General features: G+C 44.3%; 1 protein-coding gene across 4 annotated transcripts in view; it reads right to left on the reverse strand.

Moving 5' to 3' along the window:
- Positions 1-232: 232 nt before the first annotated feature.
- Positions 233-18,732, reverse strand: part of LOC115200191 (oxysterol-binding protein 2) — an 82,453-nt gene continuing 63,953 nt past the window's right edge. For all 4 annotated transcript variants that reach the window (XM_029763033.1, XM_029763032.1, XM_029763035.1 and 1 more), the window contains 11 exons: positions 17,521-17,719; positions 16,824-16,947; positions 15,801-15,864; positions 14,463-14,612; positions 14,027-14,272; positions 13,680-13,800; positions 11,017-11,120; positions 9,282-9,377; positions 8,837-9,021; positions 8,462-8,682; positions 233-871 (listed from right to left, as the gene is read on the reverse strand). In XM_029763033.1, the coding sequence (XP_029618893.1) occupies positions 729-871; positions 8,462-8,682; positions 8,837-9,021; positions 9,282-9,377; positions 11,017-11,120; positions 13,680-13,800; positions 14,027-14,272; positions 14,463-14,612; positions 15,801-15,864; positions 16,824-16,947; positions 17,521-17,719 (1,653 nt within the window). In that variant the 3' untranslated portion in view covers positions 233-728. The remainder of the gene's footprint in view (positions 872-8,461; positions 8,683-8,836; positions 9,022-9,281; positions 9,378-11,016; positions 11,121-13,679; positions 13,801-14,026; positions 14,273-14,462; positions 14,613-15,800; positions 15,865-16,823; positions 16,948-17,520; positions 17,720-18,732) is intronic.

Here is an 18,732-nt window from a genome sequence, read left to right on the forward strand (position 1 = left end):
TTTTTGGTTACTACATGATTCCATATGTGGTATTTCATAGTTTTGATGTCTTCACTATTATTTTACAATGTAGAAAATAGTAAAAATAAAGCAAAACCCTTGAATGAGTAGGTGTCTCGAAACTTTTGACTGGTACTATATATATATGTCGATATATAGATATATATACACACACATACATACATACATCACACACACGCACACAGTCTTTCTATAAACTTCTGAGGCGTTCTTTTTGTCTCTCTGTCTGTCCGTCCGTTAGACAGGATGGACTTCATCTCATCCCAGTATACAGTGGAGGAGAGGAGAACTGATTTAGATGGGTTGCTGTTCAATCACTAAAACCCCTAGAAACAGATGTGCTGAGCAGAGGAAAGGTGCATTGTGGGTAGCGTGTGTGGAGCACCTGATTCTTTTGGAAGTCTCTATGGGGCCCCTTTTCTATGGTATTCAATCTCCCATCTCTCTCACACACCCCCACACAGCTCAGTGTTAGGTCAGGGAGGATCTAGAAAAGGCCCCTTTTCTCCCTTGACTCTGTAAAAAATATGACCTCTGTGTGTACATGGGGAGGTACACTGTGTTGTGAGTGTGTGAGACATTCACATTCTCATGCACACAGAGGTCCACATCCAGACCCAGACCCCTCTTCCTCCAGGGCCAGTGGTGGAGCAGTCTCCTGGGCCTGGGTGAGTCCAGTGATGGGGTAGGATGGGTCTGGTCTAGGCTTAGAAGATTTCAGAGCACGTACTCCAGTCCTGACTGTCCTTAGCCTCCCAGTATCCACCCTTGTACACAAAGGTTGTCTCCCCAGTGATGTCGTTCTTCCTCTTGTGGAACCACTGTGGCTGGAACCCCTCATACTCTCGACCTGGGGAAGAGACACATGCGTCACTTAAATGAAGGGCTCAGGGAGTTATTCTGTATGGTTTACTGTCACTCCCACACATTAGACACCTCTATGTCTGTTTCTCTGGCTCTGAAATAGTACAGGCATAGTAGGGCCAAGTCAAGTCTGAATGAAAAGGGCATATGGCAGCAGGACCGGGTCATAGTCTGGACCAGTGGGTACAAGGGAGAAGCAGTCAGCATGCAGACCCCATACAAAGGACGCCTTCCAGGTCATCTTTATTGCGGTCATGATTATCAGCTTTTTTTCCATCTTCGTAACATTGCAAAATTCTGAAGCTTTTTGTGCAAAAATGCAGAAGAGCTAATCCATGCTTTTGTCACTTCTAGATTAGACTACTGCAATGCTCTACTCTCCAGCTACCCGGATAAAGCACTAAAACTTCAGTTAGTGCTAAAAATGGCTGCTAGAATCTTGACTAGAACCCCAACATTTGATCATATTACTCCAGTGCTAACCTCGCTACACTGGCTTCCTGTTAAGGCTAGGGCTGATTTCAAGGTTTTTACTGCTAACCTACAAAGCATTACATGGACTTGCTCCTACCGATCTCTCTGATTTGGTCTTGCCATACATACAGTTGAAGTCGGAAGTTAAAACCTGTTGGGGCTAGGGGGCAGCATTTGCACGGCCGGATAAAAAAACGTACCCGATTTAAACTGGTTACTACTCTTGCCCAGAAACGATTAGTATAATTAGTAGATTTGGATAGAAAACACTCAAAAGTTTCTAAAACTGTTTGAATGGTGTCGGTGAGTATAACAGAACTCATATGGCAGGCCAAAACCTGAGAAGATTCCATACAGGAAGTGCCCTGTCTGACAATTTGTTCTCCTTCTGTTGCATCTCTATCGAAAATACAGCATCTCTGCTGTAATGTGACATTTTCTAAGGCTTCCATTGGCTCTCAGAAGGCGCCAGAAAGTGTAATGGGGTGTCTGCAGTCTCTGGGCGAAGTACAGCAGCTCTGTTTGTGAGTGGTCAGCCTGGGAACAGTGACACTGAGAAGCGCTTTCATGAGAATTCTCCATTTTTTTCTTTCAGCCTTTGAATGAATACAACGTCGCCCGGTTGGAATATTCTCGCTATTTTACGAGAAAAATAGCATAAAAATTGATTTTAAACAGCGTTTGACATGCTTCGAAGTACGGTAATGGAATATTTAGATTTTTTTTGTCACGAAATGCGTTCGCGCGTCACCCTTCGGATACTGACGTGAACGCATGAACAAAACGGAGGTATTTGAATATAACTATGGATTATTTGGAACCAAAACAACATTTGTTGTTGAAGTAGAAGTCCTGGGAATGCATTCTGACGAAGAACAGCAAAGGTAATCCAATTTTTCTTATAGTAAATCTGAGTTTGGTGAGGGCCAAACTTGATGGGTGTCAAATTAGCTAGCCGTGATATCTACTCAGAATATTGCAAAATGTCCTTCGCCAAAAAGCTATTTTAAAATCTGACACCGCGATTGCATAAAGGAGTTCTGTATCTATAATTCTTAAAATAATTGTTATGTATTTTGTGAACGTTAATCATGAGTAATTTAGTAAATTCACCGGAAGTTTGCAGTGGGTATGCTAGTTCTGAACATCACATGCTAATGTAAAAAGCTGTTTTTTGATATAAATATGAACTTGATTGAACAAAACATGCATGTATTGTATAACATAATGTCGTAGGAGTGTCATCTGATGACGATCATCAAAGGTTAGTGCTGCATTTAGCTGTGGTTTTGGTTTTTGTGACATATATGCTTGCTTTGAAAATGGCTGTGTGATTATTTTTGGCAGGGTACTCTCCTGACATAATGTTTTGTTTTCGCTGTAAAGCCTTTTTGAAATCGGACAATATGGTTAGATTAACGAGAGTCTTGTCTTTAAAATGGTGTAAAATAGTCATATGTTTGAGAAATTGAAGTTATAGCATTTTTGAGGTATTTGTATTTCGCGCCACGCGATTCCAGCTTTTGTTTGTTTCATCACATTCCCAGTGAGTCAGAAGTTTACATATACACTCAATTAGTATTTGGTAGCACTGCCTTTAAATTGTTTAACTTGGGTCAAATGTTTCAGGTAGCCTTTCACAAGCTTCCCACAATAAATTGGGTGAATTTTGGCCCATTCCTCCTGACAGAGCTGGTGTAACTGAGTCAAGTTTGTAGGCCTCCTTGCTCGCACACGCTTTTTCACTTTTGCCCACAAATTCTCTATAAGATTGAGGTCAGGGCTTTGTGATGGCCACTCCAATACCTTGACTTTGTTGTCCTTAAGCCAATTTTCCACAACTTTGTAAGTATGCTTGGGGTCATTGTCCATTTGGAAGACCCATTTGCGACCAAGCTTTAACTTCCTGACTGATGTCTTGAGATGTTGCTTCAATATATCCACATAATTTTCAATTCCTCCTGATGCCATCTATTTTGTGAAGTGCACCAGTCCCTCCTGCAGCAAAGCACCCCCACAACATGATGCTGCCACCCCCGGGCTTCATGGTTGGGATGGTGTTCTTTGGCTTTCCAGCCTCCCCCTTTTTCCTCCAAACTTAACGATGGTCATTATGGCCAAACAGTTCTGTTTTTGTTTCATCAGACCAGAGGACATTTCTCCAAAAAGTATGATCTTTGTCCCCATGTGCAGTTGCAAACCGCAGTCTGGCTTTTTATGGCGGTTTTGGAGCAGTGGCTTCTTCCTTGCTGAGCGGCCTTTGAAGAAGTTATGTCGATTTAGGACTCGTTTTACTGTGGATATAGATACTTTTGTACCTGTTTCCTCCAGCATCTTCACAAGGTCCTTTGCTGTTGTTCTGGGATTGATTTGCACTTTTCGCACCAAAGTACATTCATCTCTAGGAGCCAGAATGCGTCTCCTTCCTGAGTGGTATGACGGCTGCGTGATCCCATGGTGTTTATACCTGCGTACTATTGTTTGTACAGATGAACGTGGTACCTTCAGGCATTTGGAAATTGCTCCCAAGGATGAACCAGACTTGTGGAGGTCTACAATTTTTTTCTGAGGCCTTGGCTGATTTCTTTTGATTTTCCCATGATGTCAAGCAAAGAGGCACCGAGTTTGAAGGTAGGCCTTGAAATACATCCACAGGTACACCTCCAATTGACTCAAATGATGTCAATTAGCCTATCAGAAGCTTCTAAAGCCATGACATAATTTTCTGGAATTTTCCATGCTTTTTAAAGGCACAGTCAGCTTACTGTATGTAAACATCTGACCCACTGGAATTGTGATGCAGTGAATTATAAGTGAAATAATCTGTCTGTAAACAATTGTTGGAAAAATGACTTGTGTCATGCACAAAGTAGATGTCCTAACCGACTTGCCAAAACTATGGTTTGTTAACAAGAAATTTGTGGAGTGGTTGAAAAACGAGTTTTAATGACGCCAACCTAAGTGTATGTAAACTTCTGACTTCAACTGTACCTACACATACGCTACGGTCACAAGACTGGAGCGACAAACTGCCCTTGCTGTCTCTGCCTGGCCGCCTCCCCTCTCGCCACTGGGATTCTCTGCCTCTGACCCTACTACGGGGGCTGAGTCACTGGCTTACCATAAATTCCGGACTATAAGCCGCAACATTTTTCCCACGCTTTGAACCTCGCGGCTTAAACAATGACGCGGCTAATATATGGATTTTCCCCGCTTTCAATTTTTTTTTCTCCAAAGAAACACATGCTGTGACGTGTTCAGTTTTTGGGCGGCATGAAGCTTTCATTAGACCAATGAAATTGCCGAACGGGTTAAGGTCAAGCAACTTTTTAGTTTACTGTTTAGATTAAATCGAGCGCTCTCAAACTTCCCATCATTCTGATTACGGTAGTCATTTTGTCACCCTCATCATGGCAAAGACACGGAGACATGCATATGATGCAGCTTTCAAGTTGAAGGCGATTGATCTGGCTGTTGGAAAAGGAAATAGAGCTGCTGCATGGGAGCTTGGTCTTAATGAGTCGATGATAAGACGTTGGAAACAGCAGCGTGAGGAATTGACTCAGTGCAAAAAGACAACTAAAGCTTACTGCTAATTTTTTATTTTTTGTTACAAGCCGTGTTTCGTTAAAGCCTATTTATTTTTGTTACAAGCCGTGTTTCGTTAAAGCCTGTGTATAGTTCATTTGTTTCAATGTACCGGTAGGCACCTGCGGCTTATAGACATGTGCGGATTATTTATGTTCAAAATAATATATATTTTTTTTAATTCAGTGGCTGCGGCTTATATTCAGGTGCGCTCAATAGTCCGGAAATTACAGTACTAGTGCTCTTCCATGCCGTCCCTAGGAGGGGTGGGTTGAGTGGGTTGAGTCACAGACATGATCTTCCTGTCTGGTTTTGTGCCCCCTCGGGATCGTATAATAGAGGAGATCTTGTCTCAGGGTAGTGAGTTGGTGGTCTGTTGATATCCCTCCAGTGGTGTGGGGGGCTGTGCTTTGGCAAAGTAGGTGGGGTTATATCCTGCCTGGTTGGCCCTGTCCGGATGTATCGTCAGATGGGGCCACAGTGTCCCCCGACCCCAATTGTCTCAGCCTCCAGTATCTTTGCTGCAACAGTCTATGTGCCGGGGGGCTAGGGTCAGTCTGTTATATCTAGTGTAATTCTCCTGTTTTATCTGGTGTCTTGTGTGAATTTAAGTATGCTCCCTCTAATTCTCTCTCTCTCCCTCCCCCCTGGAGGACCGGAGCCCTTGGACCATGCCTCAGGACTACCTGGCCTGATGACTCCTGGCTGTCCCCAGTCCACCTGGTTCTGCTGCTACTCCAGTTTCAATCGTTCAGCCTACCGCACCTGCTGTCTCGACCTCTGAATGCTTGGCTATGAAAAGCCAACTGACATTTACTCCTTAGATACTGACCTGGTGCACCCTCTACAACCACTTATTATTATTATTATTATTATTATTATTTGACCCTGCTGGTCATCTATGAACGTTTGAACAACAACCTGGTCTTAATGTCCACGTACTCTTATAATCGCCACCCCTCAGAGCCTGGTTCCTCTGTAGGTTTCTTCCTAGGTTCCTGCCTTTCTAGGGAGTTTTTCCTCGCAACTGTGCTTCTACATCTGCATTGCTTGCTGTTTGGTGTTTTAGGCTGGGTTTCTTTATAAGCGCTTTCTGACATCTGCTGATGTAAAAGGGGCTTTATAAATACATTAGATTTGATTTCATCTGAGATGTGCAGCGTGAATGCAAAAAAGACAACCTGGAACGCTGTCATAACCACAAAGCAGTGGCATAAAGTACCTAAGTAAAAAACACTTTGAAGTACTACTTAAGTGTTTTTTTGGGGGATCTGTACTTTACTATTTATATTTGACAACTTTTACCCCACTACATTCCTAAAGAAAATATGTACTTTTTTACTCCCATACATTTTCCCTGATGCCCGAAAATACTTATTACATTTAGAATGCTCAGGCAGGACAGCAATATGGTCCAATTCACACACCTATCAATATAATGCCTTGTCATCCCTACTGCCTCTGACCTGGTGGACTAAACACAATTGTGCCACAATCGTGCCATCTAGTTTGCTGAAAATAAGGAATTTGATGTCTAGCTTTTACTTTTACTCATTTATGAAAATTGAGTACTTTTTCCACCGCTATACTTAAGTACATTTTAAACCAGATACTATTAGACTTTTACTCAAGTAGTATATTACTGGGTGACATTCACTTTTACTTGAGTCATTTTCTATTAAGGTACACTACAAAAAGTATGTGGACACTTGCTCGATGAACATCTCATTCCAAAATCATTAATATAGAGTTGTTACCCTCTTTACTGCTATAACAGCCTCCACTCTTCTGGGAAGGCTTTCCACTAGATGTTGGAACATTGTGGCAGAGACTTGCTTCCATTCAGCCCCAAGAGCATTAGTGAGGTCGGGCACTGATGTTGGGCGATTAGGCCTGGCTCGCAGTCGGCGTTCGAATTCATCCCAGAGGTGTTTCATGGGGTTAAGGTAAGGGCACTGTGCAGGCCAGTCAAGTTCTTCCACACCGATCGACAAACCATTTCTGTATGACCTCGCTTTGTGCATGGGGGCACTGTCATGCTGAAACAGGACAGAGCCTTCCTCAGAATAGTCTAGTATGTCATTGTATGCTGTAGCGTTAAGATCTCCCCTCACTGGAACTAAGGGGCCTAGCCCGAACCATGAAAAATAGCCCGAGACCAATATTCCTCCTCCACCAAACTTTACAGGTGGCACTATGCATTGGGGCAGGTAGCGTTATCCTGGTATCCGCCAAACCCAGTTTTGTCCGTCGGACTGCCAGATGGTGAAGCGTGATTCATCACTCCAGAAAACGCATTTCCACTGCTCCAGAGTCCAATGGCGGCAAGCTTTACACCACTCCAGCCGATGCTTGGCATTGTGCATGGTGAGCTTAAGTTTGTGTGCGGCTGCTTAGCCATGGAAACCCATTTCATTAAGCTCCCAACGAACAGTTCTTGTGCTGACATTGCTTCCAGGGGCAGTTTGGAACTCAGTAGTGAGTGTTGCAACCAAGGACAGATGATTGTTACACACTACGCACTTTAGCACTCGCCTGTCCCGTTCCGTGAGCTTGTGTGACCTACAACTTCGCGGCTGAGTCGTTGTTGCACCTAGACTTTTTCACATCCCAATAACAGCACTTACAGTTGACCGGGGAAGCTCTAGCAGGGCAGAAATTTGACGAATTGACTTGTTGGAAAGGTGGCATCCTATGACGGTGCCACGTTGAAAGTCACTGAGCTCTTCAGTAAGGTCATTCTACTGCCAGTGTTTGTCTATGGAGATTGCATGGCTGTGTGCTCTATTTTATACACCTGTCAGCAACGGTGTGGCTGAAATAGCCAAATCCACAAATTGGAAGGGGTATCCACATACTTTGTATATATAGTGTATCTTTACTTTTACTTAAGTATGACAATTGGGTACTTTTTCCACCACAAAGGGGAGGGTCAGCACAAAAAATATGGGGGTGGGGGAGGGTGATGCACAACAGGGGGACCCAAGGCCACCCCCACTCACCAGAGTCATCATAATCACACTCTGACCACCAACAGAGGGAGGAAAAGAGAGACGTGTCATGGGTACATCAAATACAGCCTACAATAGGTCACAGTGCTACACAGTGTTGGACTTTAGCAATGTTACCAGGATTAGAAGTGTCTGTTGTGTCCTCTCTCTACAATCTCCCCCTAGTAGCCTCCAGTAGCTCCTCACTTCAATCCTACTCTGTTCTTTTCCTCTACTTGATCTGTCATTACCCCTCCATTTGCCGTGAGGCTCACTCCAAGTAATACTGTTCTTGTCATAATCATTTACATAAAGGCCAGGGGACCTGGAGGAATGATTCAAAGTTATGTGACTGAAAAAATACCTTTATAGAAATCCCTCAATCAATCCAGCCCTACTTCCTGATTGTCTGAAGTGTCCCCTCTCCCCACTTCTCCACCCAGCCCCTTTCTATCAGTCTTTTTCTTTATCAACTCTCCCTTTACCTTTCTCTCCACCCTGCCCACTTCCTCTGTGTGTCTTACCGTTGTCTAGTGCGTCTGTGGCCTCTGCCTCTCTCCTCCTCCTCACAGCTCTCTGTTTCTCCTCTAATCTCTGTTTCTCAGAGTTGGCCTCGTCCCATCTCCCTGCCTCCATCAGCCTCTGGTCCGGTCTCAGCCGGCTGTCCGTCAGCCCCACCCCATCCTCAGGCTCATTCAACGTCAGCGCCAGCGAGGAGAAGAAGTACATGTTCTCAGCGTTATCCCTGACGGAGGGAGAGAACAGGAATAGGGAGGAAGTGGGGGAGTAGCTCTGTAATGTAGTATTCTTTACAAGTCAGTGTTTTTGTGTAAGGTGCATCATAGGCTTAGTGCGTATTCTGTGTTACTGTGTAAACTGTTGTGCTGGGCAGTGCTTACGGGAGAGGGTATTTCTTCCACAGTAGTTTGGGGGACAGGGTCTGGTAGACAGTCTTCTGCTTGCCCTCGGAGCCGCTGCCCCCTTTGCTGCTCTGGACGATCTTGGAGCTCTCGATCTTATCGTCCCACGTGCCAGACAGGATGTAGTGGGCCTGCCCTCCACTGTCTGACACCACCCCTGTCACCTGGACAACACACACACAGATAGAGGAGAGGGGGGTGAGGAAATGTATCAACCCTTATGTAGAAAATAATACAATATACCTCTATAGTTTATCATAAACAACTATTATGAAAGAATACTCCATTCAAAAATGATACATTTGCTTGTACTATCCAGCAGGGGGAAGCACACAACAATGTGACAGCTGAGCCAACGAGCTCATCATGCCACGGTCAGGTTTCAGCCAGGACTGTGATGGTGAGTGATGGTGGTAACATGTACCTTGCGTGGGACATCCCTGGAGAAATAGCTGTAGGGGGAGAACTTGAGCTGGCACGTCTCCTTGGTCCTGTGGTTGACTATCTCAATGTCCCCTGACTACCCATTGACAGTGGGAGGGATAGAGAAAGAGGGAGAAGCGAGGGCAGAATGGGATGGAAGACAGAACGAAAGAGGAGGAATGGAGAGTAGAGAGAATTGCTGGTAAGCATCAATAGCAATCATGCATATTGCATACAGAAACAACTGATGAGTCATCATCAGAGTTCAGAAGGAGAGAAAGAACCACTAACATCTCAACATTCCACAGCTGCATCAGAACAGTGTCTGTACCATAGAGATCTTATTAAATGGGAGCCATATTGGTCAGGGAGAATTCCAAACCAGTCTAATTGGAATGAATGGCAGTAGAGGCATAATCCTGACTTTACTAATGCAGGAAAATAAAAGGAAGGCATGTGATCTCAGAAATTGTGTTATAGAATTATTGTCAATCTAAAACAATATATAATTGTAAATCAAGTTTATACAGGTTTTATACACATAAATGTTTCAATTGTGCTATTGTATGATACAATGTCAGTACTTGTCTAAGTCCTATCACAAACGGATCTCAGCCAGTGTATGGCTGTGGATTTATTGGATTGTTTGAATGGGAGCTAGCTAGCTAACAAACACAGTGAAGATACATTCTTCAAATGCATTATTTTATACAATATCTTATCACAGGACTGGGAAACCATGGTTGCCCATCTCCCTGACCAAAATGGCTGACCTTTATTCCATCAAAAAGGTTCATGTCCATTCTAGTACTCTAATTCCTGATTCTATGGTCTGTACATTCAGTCAGCCTCAGTGATATCATTGGATTGTAGTATGAAGCTCTATATAATTGACTCTAAGTTGTGCTATAGGGACTGATAATGAGAGCTGTTTGTGAGTGTGCCATATTCTACCATATGATAGAGTTTATTCCCTGGCCCCCGTCGCCCTCCCCCTCCTCCTCCAGTGAGGGACTGGTATGGGTTTTTGCCCTAGCACTATACAGCTGATTCAAATAACTCATCAACAAGCCTGGATGATTTGAATCAGCTGTGTAGTGCTATGGCAAACACCAAAACGTGCATCCAGCAGGGGCCCAGGACAGAGTTTGGGAAACTCTGGTATAGAGTACAGAGTAGTTCGACAGACAGACAGACAGACAGACAGACAGACAGACAGACAGACAGACAGACAGACAGACAGACAGACAGACAGACAGACAGACAGACAGACAGACAGACAGACAGACAGACAGACAGACAGACAGACAGACAGACAGACAGACAGACAGACAGACAGACAGACAGACAGACAGACCGACAGACAGACAGACAGACAGACAGACAGACAGACAGACAGACAGACAGACAGACAGACAGACAGACAGACAGACAGACAGACAGACAGACAGAAGACAGACAGACAGACAGACAGACAGACAGACAGACAGACAGACAGACAGACAGACAGACAGACAGACAGTTACAGACTGTAATTGGGTCATCTCAGAGAGATGAAAGGGGAAGAAACCTCTAGAGACCACATGCAGGCTTATTCATGTGCTGTTCTGTTCTGATTGAACTCTGCCTCTACACAACATTCCAGTAGCCTGGATTACATTACACAGATAAAGAGACGGACACCTCTAACACACTGAGGGACTAAGTAGATCCCATGAAGTAGTTAGTAGACACACCTGGTCAATCCACAGCTTGCCCACGATGATGTTGTGCACGGTGGAGATTACCTTCCTCCACACATAGTGGTTCTCACTGGAGTGGAACTGCAGGTGAATGGCACCTGGGAAGAGGGGGAAGGGAGAAAAAAGGAGGGAACATTGAGATATAACTGAGAGATTGAGTGGTGGGGATGAAATGCAGTCACAGAAAGAGTGACAACAAAAATTAAATCAATATCTTTGCGTTCTCTCTCAGTGTTAGTACCATGGTATTATTACAGTGTAACAAGGCAACATGTGTTGTGGTTGATATTCTGTGGTTCTTATTTTGGGTCCTTTGTAAACAAGGTCAGTCCTACCTGCAGGGACTTGGCCTGGTAATGCAGGGGAGTAGCTGAGAGGAAGAGGCTGGGACTCTCACTGCACTCACACACTTAGGGCTTTAATCAATCAGATCCGCTTTGGCCAACATCTGCATAGCGGTCGCCATTGGTTGCAAGGAGTGGTATTATCAGAAACCCCATGCAGCCTTGTTTACAAATCAGAACAGTGGAATGTGAGATGTAATCTACACCTCCACTAGGATGATAGAAACCCTCATTATTTAGTTTCATGATTTTTACATTTGAGAATAATTATTTCTATATAGCCTATTATTTCTAACGCGAGTGGGGCGGGTGTGACTTCGTGACAATTATTGCAAGAGCAGCTGCTCACCGATTTGACAGCTCCTTCAACAATGCCAGAACATCCACTATGAAAGTGTGGGCTATCGTCAGTTAACGCTTGATCTGATTGGATCTAGGCCTTATACTCTGTTGTCACATATTACTTACCTACATCTCACTAGGCTCACAAACATACAATATTATATTCTTCACAGTTCAAATGAATCTCATGGCTTCATGTTATGGGAACTCTATCAATCAAATCTGTGGGATCTATTCATCTGTAATTTATCAGGGTCTTAGAGACCCCAGCCCATCCCAGTAGAACACATCCCCCTATATATCCACATACACTCAATTAGTATTTGGTAGCATTGCCTTTAAATTGTTTAACCTGTTTGGGCTAGGGGGCAGTATTTTCACTTTTGGATGAAAAGCGTGCCCAGAGTAAACGGCCTAATACTTGGGCCCAGAGTTGAATATTTGCAAATTATTAGTAGATTTGGATAGAAAACACTCTAAAGTTTCCAAAACTGTTTGCATGATGTCTGTGAGTATAACAGAACTCATATGGCAGGCAAAAACCTGAGAAAAATACAACCAGGAAATGAAAATCTTGTACCTGTAGTTTTTTCAAGTCCTTGCCTTTCTAACACACAGTGAGTTAGGGTTAGGCTGAGAAGTAGGTGACTCAGAAAATCACATCAGTTCATTGCGCGCATTCACGTGAGAAGGGACCTGTGTTCCAAAACATTTTTCAAGTCATTGCAAACATCCGGTTGGAATATTATTGAAGTTTGAAGTTAAAATGGCCCTAAAGATTGATGCTATACAACATTTGACATGTTTGAATGAACGTAAATATAACTTTATGGACTTTTCGTCGTGACATTTTCCTCGCGCGTCCTACATTTTGAGTAGCTTACTGAACGCGCAAACAACATGGAGTTATTTGGTCATAAATTATGAACTTTATCGAACAAAACAACATTTATTGTGGACCTGGGATTCCTGGAAGTGCCTTCTGATGAAGATTATTAAAGGTAAGTGAGTATTTCTAATGCTATTTATGCATTTAGATGACTCCAAAATGGCAGGTATCTGTAATTGCCTGATGTATTTTTCTGAGCGCAGTACTCAGATTATTGCAAAGTGTACTTTCCCAGTAAAGTTATTTTGAAATCTGTCAATGCGGTTGCATTCAGGAGATGTTAATCTATAATTCTTTGAATAACAGTTTAATATTTTATCAACGTTTATAATGAGTATTTTTGTAAATTGTTGTGCTGATTCACCGGCAGTTTTGGGGGAAATATTTGCACTTTTTGCACCAAAGTAAGTTCATCTCTAGGAGACTGAACGCGTCTCCTTCCTGAGCGGTATGAGGGCTGCGTTGTCCCATGGTGTTTATACTTGCGTACTATTGTTTGTACAGGTGAATGTGGTACCTTCAGGCATTTGGAAATTGTTTCCAAGGATGAACCAGACTTGTGAAGGTCTACAATTTGTTTTCTGAGGTCTTGGCTGATTTCTTTTTTTCCCATGATGTCAAGCTAAGAGGCACTGAGTTTGAAGGTAGGCCTGGAAATACATCCACATGTACACCTCCAATTGACTCAAATTATGTAAATTAGCCTATCAGAAGCTTCTAAAGCCATAATATCATTTTCTGGAATTTTCCAAGCTGTTTAAAGGCACAGTCAACTTACTGTATGTAAACTTCTGACACACTGGAATTGTGATAGTGAATTATAAGTGAAATAATCTGTCTGTAAACAATTGTTGGAAAAATTACTTGTGCACAAAGTAGATGTCCTAACCGACTTGCCAAAACTATAGTTTAACAAGAAATTTGTGGAGTGGTTGAAAAACGAGTTTTAATGACTCCAACCTAAGTGTCAGTAAACTTCTGACTTCAACTCAATATACATATATACACCATCATGAGACATTTATTTTCATATTGTGTTGACAGCGATCAGTACATGGTGAATATGTATTCAGCAAACGCACCCAGAGGCATTATGGAGAGGTATTTGCCACGGAACTTGCTGGATATGGTGATTTGCTGCCAGAGGGTCCAGCCTCGCTGAGAAATCACATGGTGAGCTGCTGCTGGGGGGTGATGGCTCACCTACAGAGTGGGGGTTAGGGGAAAAGCTTATTTACATATTCAAAGGAAGATCACTGCTCTGGCTTCTAGTATGTCAATGATTGGAACTGTTGTGTATAATGGCTTGTATCTACAGCAGAGGTACTAAATGGCAGTGCCGTCTGCAAATACATGGAGTATTTTTTGGTGTTTTTGTGTGCGTTTGTCTCAGCGTCATATTGTACTGTATCTCTGTCTCTGTGTGTACCTGCTCACACAGCGAGCGGTAGCCCAAGTCGTCCAGCCGGTCCAGCTCGTAGGTCTCCCCCAGCAGGGGGTTGAAGGGCTTGGCCGTGCGGTGGACGGTGGTGGAGTAGGAGGACACAGAGAAGGCTGCCACCAGACACAGCTGCTCCAGGGAGCTCTCGCAGCACGCCGCCTTGTCCAGCAGCTCATGGTACTCCAGGTCCTCTGTCAGCCGCTGCAGCATGGACAGAGGCTCGTTGAAGTTCACCTGCAGGGGAGGGACAGACAAGACAGAGAGACAGACAGATTTCTATGGTTACAAGAGTTGTCATTGACTTGCACATTTGAGGCAAGTCCCAAATGGCCCACTATTGGGATGCCGCTCTCTCCACCTCTCAAACACTCACACCCATGCTCATTCTGCTACATGGACACAAGCACGCCACACACACACTCACAGGCATGGGGATCTTGGAGAGCTCTTTGCCGATGCAGTTCTTCATGATGCTCCACAGGTTGAGGGAGTAGTTGGGCTTGTCTGGGATGCGGCTCCGCCTCTTTCTGAGGGGCTGCAGCTCCTTCCCGGAATCCTTACAGCTAGGAGACACCTGAGGGAGAGAGCGATAGAGACAGAGAGAGAGTGAGAGAGAGTGAGAGAGAGTGAGAGAGAGAGTGAGTGAGAGAGAGATGGGGAAGGAGTGAGAGAAAGGGAGAGAGGAAGGGAGAGACGGAGGGAGAGAGCGGGAGAGACAGGGAGAGGGAGAGAGAGAGAGAGATGGGTATGGAGTGAGAGAGAGGGAGAGAGAGAGGGAGAGACAGAGAGACAGATGGGGAAGGAGTGATAGAGAGAGAAAGGGAAAGACGGGGAGGGGGAGAGAGAGAGAGAGAGAGAGAGAGAGAGAGGGGGAGAGAGAGAGAGAGAGAGAGAGAGAGAGAGAGAGAGAGAGAGACAGGGAAGGAGAGAGCGGGAGAGACAGGGAGAGAGACATGGGGAGAGACATGGGGAGAGACAGGGGGAGGGAGAGACAGGGGGAGGGGGAGACAGGGGGAGGGAGAGACAGGGGGAGGGGGAGACAGGGGCAGGGGGAGACAGGGGCAGGGGGAGACAGGGGGAGGGGGAGACAGAGGGAGAGACAGAGGGAGAGACAGAGGGAGAGACAGAGGGAGAGACAGAGGGAGAGACAGAGGGAGAGACGGGGAAGGAGTGACTGAGACATACATCTACCTTTAGATTTGTTAACATCATAGAACGCTGTGAAGAGAACTCTAACTTAACTATGGACAGCTGGTCAGGGACACAGTGACTCACCATTTGTAGAGTGACACAGAGAGAAAAGAGAGGGAATAAGAGAGGAGAATGAGAGAGGGGGAACCGGGAGAGCAGATGTCTAACTGGTAATTAAGATCCAGAGAAATGACGGAGAGAAAGAGAGAGCAGCTGTGCATCTCCAGCACTGCAGAGGGAACAGGCCACAGCAAGTACACACACAGAGAACCTGTGAGTGTGTGTGTTCATTTGTGTGGTAAAAGCATGCAAGTGTGTGTGTGTGTGTGTGTGTGTGTGTGTGTGTGTGTGTGTGTGCATGTGCAAAAACACATGCCCAAGCTATAGTTTGTGATATGCAAATTTCCTTAACAGGATCTTAGAAAACAGCAGCTGGAAACAGGCTAAAAATAACACAAAGAGCTTCACAAAAAGCGACGAGGGTGAAACTACAGTGAGGTGGTGGAAAAGCCTAGTGTGTCGACAGGCATGTGGATTATTACTGAGAGCTGTTTGTAGGAGACACACTCACATTGTCCTGGTTCCAATCATTGGTATGGCCTCCACTCACTCCACACAGGTTACTCTGAGAACACCTGGAAGAGGAACATCATCTTAACAACAACACACACCCACACACTGAAGACACGTAAAATAACCAAAACAGACGGAAGAAGACAGGCACAGACACAGACGGACGTCTAGTCAGCAGTGATCGGTCTCTGAGCTGTTCTGTTAGCGGTGGATAGATGTGTCTGAGCTGGAGAGGAGCAGAGTATGTATCTGGGAAATGGAAACACTATTTTCTTCACAGGGAAAGAGTCCTGCGAGACAGAAGGTGTTGAAGTAAAATAACGCAGAAACACGTCAGCAAAAAAATTAACTAATTCAAATGCAACAACAAAGTTCTAAAACTGAGCCACATATTTTGGAGGTGAAAGAATGAAGAAAACAGAAGTGGCTGGTTAATTCCCTGGTAGAGGTTCAGTAAGAGGCAGGAGCTATCTTTTATCATAGAGAGGACAACATCTTGAGCTGTTAATGGTGCCAGAGCCATTACAGGACAGATAGACACTCATTAAAAACAGACCGAGGAAGCTCGCAGTCGCAGACAGACAACACTGCCACCGTACAAGCAAGTAAGTGTGTTTTTGTGTGTGTTTTTGTGTGTGTGCTGTTTACGTGCATGTGTGTGAGTGAGTGAGTGAGTGTGAGAGAGAGATTATGAGCACAGAGGGGAGAATGTTATTACGTTTTAGAGCTGGTGGTTTATTGCGCCGCTGATGGAGGGAATGAGTCTTACACAGGCAATATGAGGTGTACTATATGGCTCTGGGCTCGACAGATGCTCTGGTGCAAACACTACAGAACCCATCAACACGGCACAATCAAGTCATCACATCTTTGTATTTATCACAGTCTATTCACACTGAATCAGTCAAAAGACAAAACGAATGCCAAACTAAACATCCATGATCCATTTAGTTGGATGTGAAGAGCAGAGGGTGGCCAAGCAGGGACGTTACCGTACAGGCCACGGGTGAGACTGACTGACCTGTGCTGGGTGTTCTCAGTGGCGGTTACTGTGATAAAGGCAGGGGAGTCCTCCATGGCGTCAAAGTATTCCGTATCCTCATCTTCATCACTCGCCTCCCCTTTCTGAGGCCTCTCACTCCCTCCTGAGGGAGAGAACACACAAACAAGCATGCACAAACACACACACACACACAGTAAGGTATTGTGTGTAACACACACCCTGCTCTATACTGGTGCGGGAGTAATCACATGATTTGTGGAGGGGAAGGTACAGTAGGTTACAGTAGCTAATCAACAAACCAAGGAGATTAATTATGGATAATTGGCTTTAATAGGTAATGTCCCTGCAGGCTAACGAAGTACTGAACTCAATTCCTGACGAGATGGGAGGGAAAACTCCAACACAACTTCAGACGGACAAATAATACTTCTATATCCATCCATTTGTGTGTGATACACAGCTACTCTGATACACTAGAATGGCTCACGATGGAGAGGTGATTACGCCCAGTTCAATACTATTAGTAACATGCTACTTCACTACTCATAAGAAATGTATCTTCTAGTCTATTCCAGTCTAATCCTTAATTACATAGACAATCTAATTCAAAACCATCTGACATAGCTTGCATGTCCTATTTCCACAAATTCACAGAGGCCTGTTAGTCTAAAGCCCTAAGGACCATGGACTAGGAGGCCTGGCTAAGAGGCCTTACCCTTCTTGGTGGTGGGGGAGCTGGGTGTGTTGACGGAGAGTGTGGGGGCCTCTCTCCAGGCTCTCTCCAGACTGTTGTGTTGCTTGGCTAGCTGCTCTATGGTCTCCTCCAGGTGGATACGCTGCTCTCTCTCATACTGCAGCGCCCGCTGCCATCTCCTGCTGTGGGTCTCCGCTAGGTCCAGGAAGTCGCGGCACGCCTATAATTACAAAACACAACATACAAACGCATGACGTCAGACATGATAAGAAGGACGAGAGACATGTCAATATGCACAGGGATATTTCTTAGTGTAGTCCTTGTGAATTTCTAGATGTTAAAGGCCTCCTAGGCCTTTCTTGATTGGTTGAAGGAAATCAGTTTCCCAACCAAGTTGATCGTTGTGTTATCATTCTAATCAAGGTTACCGTAAATATTTAGACCACTGTTGATTAGCACCATTATCAACATCTTGACCATTAGATATATTGGCATGCCTTGTAGCTCCCTCCAGTAACGAGCCCAACCGTTCCTTGATTTTAACTGGCGGCTTTATTCTGTAGTTTTAGTCAGAATTCTCACCTTCCGTGAGAATTATAAAGTCAATGAAAATACAGTTCAGCACACTCTTACAACCTTCTTGTCTTACGAGTGACTTATTAGCTTGGTATAACTCTGAAGTGCTTACATACATAAACAGTTTAGCCGGAGCTATAACAGTATCAGATTAAACACATGAATAAAGGAAAAATACCTCATTGGCTGCTTATTACAAAAGGGAGGAAACCAAAAACTCCACACTTATTATTCCTGGCATGAATTCACACTTCATCCTTAAATATTATAATGTTACCATCCTAACATACACACTTCAACCTTTACGAACTACACCCGAAGACATGAAAACTTAGCTAACACAGCGCGGGATTGCCTTCACTCCAAAGGTGTGTTGCTACGATAATAATCCCCGTTACAACAGTTCTTAGCCACGTAGTTCCGCTTGTCTTATCATTTTCCCCGCATAGCGAACACGTAAACAATACAAACCAAAAAAACTATGACAGACTTACAGGTTAATTGTCAGTTACATGCCTCTCTCATGCTGTGTGCATATTAAGTCAAAAAAGGCATTCTGAGTTACGACTGCATTCTTGGCAAAACGGAGAGGTTACTCTAGATCAAACACACAAGTAGTCTGTCAGCGTTCGCCTCCCTCTACATCGTGTGTCAGAC

Source organism: Salmo trutta, chromosome 9, assembly GCF_901001165.1.
Source record: "Salmo trutta chromosome 9, fSalTru1.1, whole genome shotgun sequence".
In the NCBI taxonomy this organism is placed as follows: Eukaryota; Metazoa; Chordata; class Actinopteri; order Salmoniformes; family Salmonidae; genus Salmo; species Salmo trutta.